Source organism: Citrus clementina, unplaced genomic scaffold (genome assembly GCF_000493195.1).
Source record: "Citrus clementina cultivar Clemenules unplaced genomic scaffold, Citrus_clementina_v1.0 scaffold_2, whole genome shotgun sequence".
In the NCBI taxonomy this organism is placed as follows: domain Eukaryota; kingdom Viridiplantae; phylum Streptophyta; class Magnoliopsida; order Sapindales; family Rutaceae; genus Citrus; species Citrus x clementina.
Genome location: NW_006262688.1, coordinates 6,790,862 through 6,799,010, shown reverse-complemented (window position 1 = coordinate 6,799,010; position 8,149 = coordinate 6,790,862). Strand labels below are relative to the sequence as shown.

General features: G+C 28.4%; 1 protein-coding gene and 1 pseudogene across 1 annotated transcript in view; both read left to right on the top strand.

The window, feature by feature from the left end:
• Nucleotides 1–3,029: 3,029 nt before the first annotated feature.
• LOC112100846 lies at nt 3,030–5,496 on the top strand (annotated as a pseudogene).
• A 1,361-nt stretch (nt 5,497–6,857) lies between these two features.
• LOC112101170 (aldehyde dehydrogenase family 3 member F1-like) overlaps nt 6,858–8,149 on the top strand; it is a 5,922-nt gene continuing 4,630 nt past the window's right edge. Inside the window, exons 1-4 of the mRNA XM_024191742.1 lie at nt 6,858–7,043; nt 7,680–7,748; nt 7,881–7,977; nt 8,103–8,149. The exon at nt 8,103–8,149 is cut by the window's right edge and continues 7 nt beyond it. Of these exons, the coding sequence (XP_024047510.1) occupies nt 6,858–7,043; nt 7,680–7,748; nt 7,881–7,977; nt 8,103–8,149 (399 nt within the window). The remainder of the gene's footprint in view (nt 7,044–7,679; nt 7,749–7,880; nt 7,978–8,102) is intronic.

Below are 8,149 nucleotides of genomic sequence, written 5' to 3'. Positions count from 1 at the left end.
TCAAAACACTATATTAGTTTAATTAAAAAATAATAATCACACTAATAAAGTAGTATTAGAGACAATGAGTTTGATACAAATTAGAAAAATATTGAAGTTAAAGTAAATTCTTGATAATTTTACTTTATAAGGGTGAAATAATCAATTTAAACTTATGTCAAAGCAACCTTTGTAATCAAATATACTAAATAAATGTAAATCACAAAAAAGTGGATTAACATAGATTTAATTAATTAATTTTCCAAAACTCTTCTTGATTTGAAAATTTTAAAAATAATGTGCAACTTTTATAATTATTTTTGAAAATGGGGTGGATTCACAAAAAAAATATGGGGTGGAGATATCATCACTCTTTTCAAAAAATTATTACAATAAGTTCACATTATTTTTTAAAAATTCAAATTAAAAAGAAATTCAAAAATTAATCAATTAAATAGATAATCATTTTTAGACTATTTTTTTATTATATTTGATCATCAAGGTTACTTTAACATAAATTAATATGACTATTTTGCCCCCATGGTAAAAGTACCAAAATAACTAAAAATACACTTTAATTATTTTTTATACAATATATTTTAATGATGTGCAAGTCGTAATTTATTTGATATTCATTTTTTTTTTTCAAGACTATGTTTTTCATTATATTTGATCAATAAGGTGGATTTAACATAAATTGATATAACTACTTTACCCTCATAAGGTAAAAGTACCAAAATGTCTAAAAATTTACTTTAACTTTAATTTCTTTTACAATTTTTTTATAATTTTTAATGATGTATAAGTAGTAATTTGTTAGTATGATTATTAATATTCCACTAAACTAACAAGATATAATTAGGACATGTGGAGTGTGAAAAATTATTAAATTTTATATAAAAGATGTTAGATTATAAAACATAAAACCTAAACAATTAGTTACAATAATATATGTGTGTGTGCGTGTATTTCTTAGAATAGTTTTGTTATTTTATATTATAACGATAAAATAGTCAAAATAAACTTATCTTAAAGCAACTTTAAATAGTTAAAGATCGTTAAAAGACTAAGTCAGAAAAGAAAAAAAAAATTATAAGAATGATTTAATTAATTAATTGTTTGAACTTATTATTAATTTATAATTTTTAAAAAAAATTTGAATTTATTGCAATTATTTTACGGAGGTGAGATGTGTTTATAAAAATAGTGGGGTAGAAATATGCACACCCTAAATAATAATTCAAATATATCCTCTACCAACTTTTTAAAGTGCTTCATAGCTCATGAACTTATATGATAAAAAGTAATGATATTTGAATACTATTAGCACACATTAAGATAAAATATAGAGTATTCGACACTATTAAGATAGAATATAAGGTAATGTTCATGATATAGTACCATCAAAGCACACACAATGACATGCAGCGCTGGTTTCATACTACAGTGCTATCATTTCTATCATAGTGGTGCTTTTGTTGGTACTCAAATATCATTTTTTAATAATAAATCAATCTTTAATTTCTTTAAAAATTTTATACCACCTATATATTTATTATTTATCTAAGATACAATATTATACTGGACAAGAATTCCCTTTCTCTCTCTCTCTCTCTCTTTTTTTTTTTTTTGGTTTTCTTCATTCATTCTCCTTATTCAATGAGTAGCTAAGATTGGGTTTTGTATTTTTTTTTCTTTATTTACAATCGAGCCAGCTCTTTTAACAAGATTAAAGTCAAGGAGAGACAAGGAGGAGATTAAAAAAAAAAAAAGGAGAGGATTCTAACCCTGTCACTACCAGCTAATTCTTCCATTACCTGAAATATCTAAATGAAAGAAAATACACAATTAATTGATTATAAAGTGAATGTTTATGTAATAAGAAAATTCTACAGAAAAAGCGTGTGGACGATTCAGCGGGAGCAGTCGTATATATATATATAACCTTGTCCAGATAAAAATTAATTGATAATGGATAACCTCTGCTTGCTTCATTTGAGTTCAAGGCTTTTAATTATTTATTTATAGTGAATTTGTATGGACCAAAGACTTGTTTCTAGTGCAAGTTCTATCATTTTGCTGCTGCAAGTTTTATCAAAGTAGTTTTTTCTTTTCTAAAAAAAATAATAATTAATACTAATTTGTAATCACTTCAGCTCACACAAATATTAAATCGTGGTTAGGCTAACTACGAGTAGTGTTTTGATAGGCAACTTTTCTAGAATATACATAATTACATATGATGTAATTATGACTAAAAACGGCCTGTATTAAAAACCAGGGACCAATGTATTTATAAGAGTATATAGTTAACATTTAATTACTCATATATTTTAATGTAGTAGTTATCAATTAGAACCTTTTTCTTTTTCTTTTTTTTTTGTTAATAGAATAATTTAACGTCATTTGAGAATAGATTTTGAGTTATGTATATAAGTATATATGAAACAATCTTCAGTCCTGAGTCAATTTTTTAGTATAACTTAAGTTCAAAGGACTTTTATATGGTACAAGATTTACACTCACCCATGAATAGACTCGCATTAACAAGTATCTACCAAAAAAGACTGGTCTATGCATAATAGAGGTAGTGGAGGTTGTGAATGAGACAATCCCAAATAGTCAGCAAAGGCCGCTTTGAACTCTTAAACTAGCTTTTAAACTAGTTTTTGACTATGACCAAAGCAAATGTGTATACCATTTTACTCGATGCAAACACAATATCATATTTATCAAGAGTCAAGACAGATTGATTCCAGGTCCTGTTATAATAGCTTTGATTTTCTTAGGTGATAAAGGAAATTTCATGCTGACACGTGTTCAATAATTACATACGAAAATGAGTTTATATAGGAAATTAATTATACGCATGTAGTTAATATCAATGGTAACACAACACGTGGAACATGATACATCCGTCGTGCACAATGAAGAAGCAGGTATACTCCCGTTAATCGAACCCACCTCATTAATTAAAGTGGCGACTTGCTTATATATATTCTGAAACTTTGTTGAAGAAAAATGAAAGAATTGGTGAAGAAGTAGAAGAAATGGAGGAGACTATTGTGAAAGAATTTGAGAGGGATTTAAAAGAAATGAGAGAATATTGCAGGACTGGAAAAAACTAAAGGAGCTGCTTGGAGAAAGCTTCAGCTTCAGAAATTGAGGGCTTTTCTGACAGAGAGAGCCCGAGAGATCTTTATAGCTCTTCATTTAGACTTGCATGGGAAAACGTCATGTTGAGACATTTAGAGATGAGGTGGTAATTTAAGTTATAGCTTTATTGATGTTAATTATCGTTTATTTCATTATACCAGTTGGGGGTAAAGTTCAATTTTGTTTAATCATTTTTTTTTCTGAATTTAAATTCAGATGGTCAGTAAAAAAATTTAAAACTACTTATCAAACCTGAAAGTGTACTTATGTTCAATTTTTTTTTTTTCTTTTTTGTAAAGCACCAGAAAAGCTTCGTAATGGAAGCGTACTTATGTTCAAAATTTAATTTATTTGATGGTGCACGGATAACGTGGTGTGTACTTGTGCATATAGGTGTTTTAATTAAATCCATTAATTATGCTCTGCAAAATTTAGAAGAATGGATGTCAAGCAAAAAGGTATTCCTAAATTTGTCCCTTTTCTTTAAAAAAAAAAATTCCCATTTTTCATTTATTAAAAATGTCCTTTATTACAAATTAGGACTAATTCATTGATATTTGATAGGCCATGCCGCCAGCAATTGCACTTCTCTCGTCTGCAGAAATTGTGCCAGAGCCTCTTGGCCTTGTCCTCATAATCTCATCTTGGAATTTACCCTTTGGAGAGAAAATTTAATTCATGTTCAATACCAAATCAGAAAAAAAATAATTAAAAAGAGATATTCTTCAATTAAGTTTTTTAATAACTTGGTTGCAAATTAACAAAATAATAGTTGTGTCCTCGGATCTATTGATAGGAGCAACAGCAGCAGGAAACATAATGGTTTGAAACCCTCAGAGTTGGCTCCTGCTTCTTCTTCTTTGCTAGAAAATGGCATTCCCACATACCTCGACACTAAAGCTTTCAGAGTTATTGAGGGTGGCCCTGCTGTTGGTGAGCAAATTTGGCATCAGAAAAGGGGCAAGATCCTGTTTAAACGCATGCAAGCATATAATACGTTCATGTCATGTGGCCCTACTATAAAATGAATACTGATGTAGACACTTTTCAAAACCCCTTTATTATTTGGAAAATGTTTGGTGAAAAAAAGAATGAGAGCAAGACGAGAGAAATAAAAAAGAAAATAGTAGAGAGAGAGTGAGTGGATAGAGAGAGAGAGGATAAAATTCTTTCGTGCTTCTTTACACCTAATACTACTCTTATTATTTTAGATAAAATTAAGTGGCATTTATTTTCTCTACTTAGATTTTTAGCACTATGTACGATAATTCCAGTTTACATCTTTTTCATGTACATACACACGTATGTATGTGACATTGAAATAATTTAATTTTAATTCCATTTTGGCATTAAAAACAAATATTGGTAGGTGGTCGAAGAGTGGAGAGAATGGTAATGTCAGCAGCATCTTACTCTAGAGTTGGGTGGTAAATGCCAGCAGTTCGTGACAGTACTCTTACATCTACTTGGTATATTTCTAATTTAAATGTTATTTCCAGCAAATATATATTAAATGAAAAATCGACACTTTTCCTCCTACATTTTTTAAGCTTTGCCATTTACCTATTCTTCTATAATTTAATAGTGAAAGTTTCGACGTTAGAGAGTTATAAAGTATTTTGAAAACAATATGGAGTAAATGGTAAAAGTTCAAAAACCACCGCATAAGTTAGAAATCAAGTTGACACCCAAATATTTACTGAGATTTCTAGTGTTACTGAAGTTCTTAATCTTTGTATTCAGAGCCTTTAAAAAAATTCGCTCCCAGGAAAAACAGACGGGGATGCAAATATTTCGATAAACTAATAATTTTATACATACAAATCCCTGTAAATAAAACAATTAACTGTCACGAGATTATTATTTTATGGGATTTTACTGCCTAGTGTTGATATATAATTGATTTTTTTTTTAAATTTTCTTTACACAAGGCTGCCGCAAAGAGAATTGTTGTTGTCAAAATTTGGAGCCCGCGCTGGCCAAGCATGCATAGCAATTGATTATGTTCTTGTGGAAGAAGCATTTACTCTCACTTTGGTATGAATTTATCAAAGTTCGTTATAAACGTTTTATTTTTATTTTTAAATTTGCAGCACGTTATTTATATATTTATTTAATAAGTGTATTATTTGAAGCAGAACAATATATTGAAAAGATTTCTTTTCTTTTTTAATTAGGTGGAATTAATGAAGGTTCATATCAAGAAAATGTTTGGTGAAAACCCTATGGAAACAAACAGCTAGCGTTGCTAGAATAATCAATCAGCAAGATTTTTCAAGACTGACGAATCTTCTGTGTGATCCTACTAATGTCAAGGATTCTATTCTTTACGGTGGCTCAATGGACGAAGATAATTTGTAAGTAATTCACCCCTTTTTTTTCCTCCTTGAGTTATTATTATCATACATGTCTCCGATATAATCTTAAGCAGTACTTCTGTTTTTAGTTTTTTGACACAAAAATATAAAATAATAATTTTTTTTTTTGAGAACCAAGCGGTATAATTAATCAGTTCTTAGGAATGGAAAAGTCATACTCCCTAAGAAAAAAAATCTGATAAGTTTTTTTTCTTTTTTTTTTAATTCTTTAAGAGGGTATGTCAAGCTATTAACTTGTTTTTTTTAAGCCCGTGTATTTTTTCTAAGGTCTACGTGCTTTTAATCAAATTTAATATAATCAAAAGCTTAAAAATCAAGTACATATTCAGTAATAAAAAAAAACTCATAATTGTAATAGAATGTAATATTAACTACTAAGTTATATATTACGATATTAGAATTCTTTTGTAAAACTTAATAATAACAATACTAAGAAATTTTTCATAAGGGTTAACTTAATTGTTAACTTAAACTTATATAGAATCGTAGATCATAGTTCATAATAACATTAGTGCATACATTTATAAAATCACAATATTTATATTTTTTTTATTAAAATCATTATATCATCTATTTATTTAATAAATTATAAACATAAAATAATTAGAGTATTTTCGTAAATTAAGAATTAAACGGATTTAAAAAACTTAAGTTAATAAACTATATTAAATATTTAAATTCAAGTTATTTGTAAAATTATAAAATTTTAATTTTACTTTTATTAAAAATCTTACTTTAATATATTTTGTCCCACACACTATTATGACTCACGGACAGCATGTTAACCCCCTAATGAAACGTATTTATTACAAGTCTTTTTATATGTCGTGCTTTAACCTATCTTTAATTTTACATACTTTTAAAATTTACGTGCCTAAAATTTTTAGTCCAGTCCAACTTACATATGTGCCATGCTATGTGCCCTACTAAAATATATCTACCAAACCATACTATACAAACACGTGCCGTATCCATATCGTGCCATATGCCGTCAGCCCATTGGACATCTTTACTGTGAGGTGCAGGGCGAGCGTTGGGCATCTCTGACTTCTTGACTATTTTATTTATTAACTTTTATATCTTCAACTAAATCTTGCTGCAATTAATTCTTTTGAATCACTCGTGGACCATGCAACGCCATCATACCCACACACATCATAAAAAATTTGAGTAAATTTGTTTGAAAGGTCACATATCATAAAAATTTGATTGATCAAGAGGCAGCTTTAATGGAACAGTGTTAAGGCTAGTAGTTGAATAAAAAACACTATATATTCAGAACTTTTGTTGAAGAGAAAGCAATAAAAATTAAAGTGCAAAAAGAAAAAAAAATTGTGAGAGAGAATGAATTTGGAGAGGGATCTTCAAGATATGAGAGAATATTACAGAAGTGGGAAAACGAAAGAAGCTTCATGGAGAAAGCTTCAGCTTCAAAGATTAAAGGCTTTTTTGAAGGAGAAAGAAAGAGATATCTATAGAGCTCTTAATCAAGATTTGGGAAAGCATCATGTTGAGGCTTTTAGAGATGAGGTAATTAATTAATTTACTATTGGTTTTTGTTCTCTAAAAGCACCTAAAACTATATTTGGACAAACACACACACCCCCACTTATCATTTGCTTTCCCAAAAAAGGCAATTGGAATGTTTCTTTCTCATCGATCCCAAACAATAATTTTTTTTATTACATGAGATTATTACCCAAACTACAGCTTATATTACATAAATTTATAACCTAATATTTATAAATCAAACTATTATTAAGATTTGTTTACATCAATTCATATAGAACTCTACCCATATTTTTAACTTTTATTAATATTCGAGAGATGTCTACTCCACTCATACTTGATAAGGGAGAAAATTACATTTACTTAATTATTCATTATAATTAAGAAATGAATTATCCTCACAATACGTTTGTGGGGGTTCGAACTGCTACCCTCCAAATCATTCAATTTGGAGGGTAGTGCGCCAAACAATGTTATTGTACTTAGTATTCTAAAATGGCATACTAGAGTTATAAGCAAAATGTCAATTAATTTTTTAATCTGTTAAATAAATTTACTTAAAAATCACTCAATCAGGTTCATAGAAGAATATATTTCACATATTTGTTTGTTATTATTATTATTATTATTATTATTACTATTGGCGTTCTTCTACAGATAGGAGTCTTACAGAAATCTATTAATTTTGCTCTGCAAAATTTGAAAGAATGGATGTCAAGCAAAAAGGTACATAATTAATTTCTGTTCAAGCAAAAAAATCTTTCTTCTCAAGTCGATATATGTTTTAGGCAAAAAAAAGCCTAAATCATACAAAATGTAAAAACTTTCTTTCACATGGTTGATTAATTCATATAATAGGCGAAATTGCCAGCAGTTGCAGTCCTCTCATATGCAGAAATTGTTCCAGAGCCTCTTGGTCTTGTCCTCATAATCTCATCTTGGAATTTTCCCATTGGTGAGTTAAAAAAAAAATAGTTTATGCTCAATAAATCAGCAAAAAATCAACAGTAGTTTTTTTTTATTTTTTAAAACACGAGGTAATTGTTTAATGATATTGTTGCAAATTAACAAAATGAATAGGGCTGTCCTTTGGACCACTGATAGGAACAATAGCAGCAGGAAACACA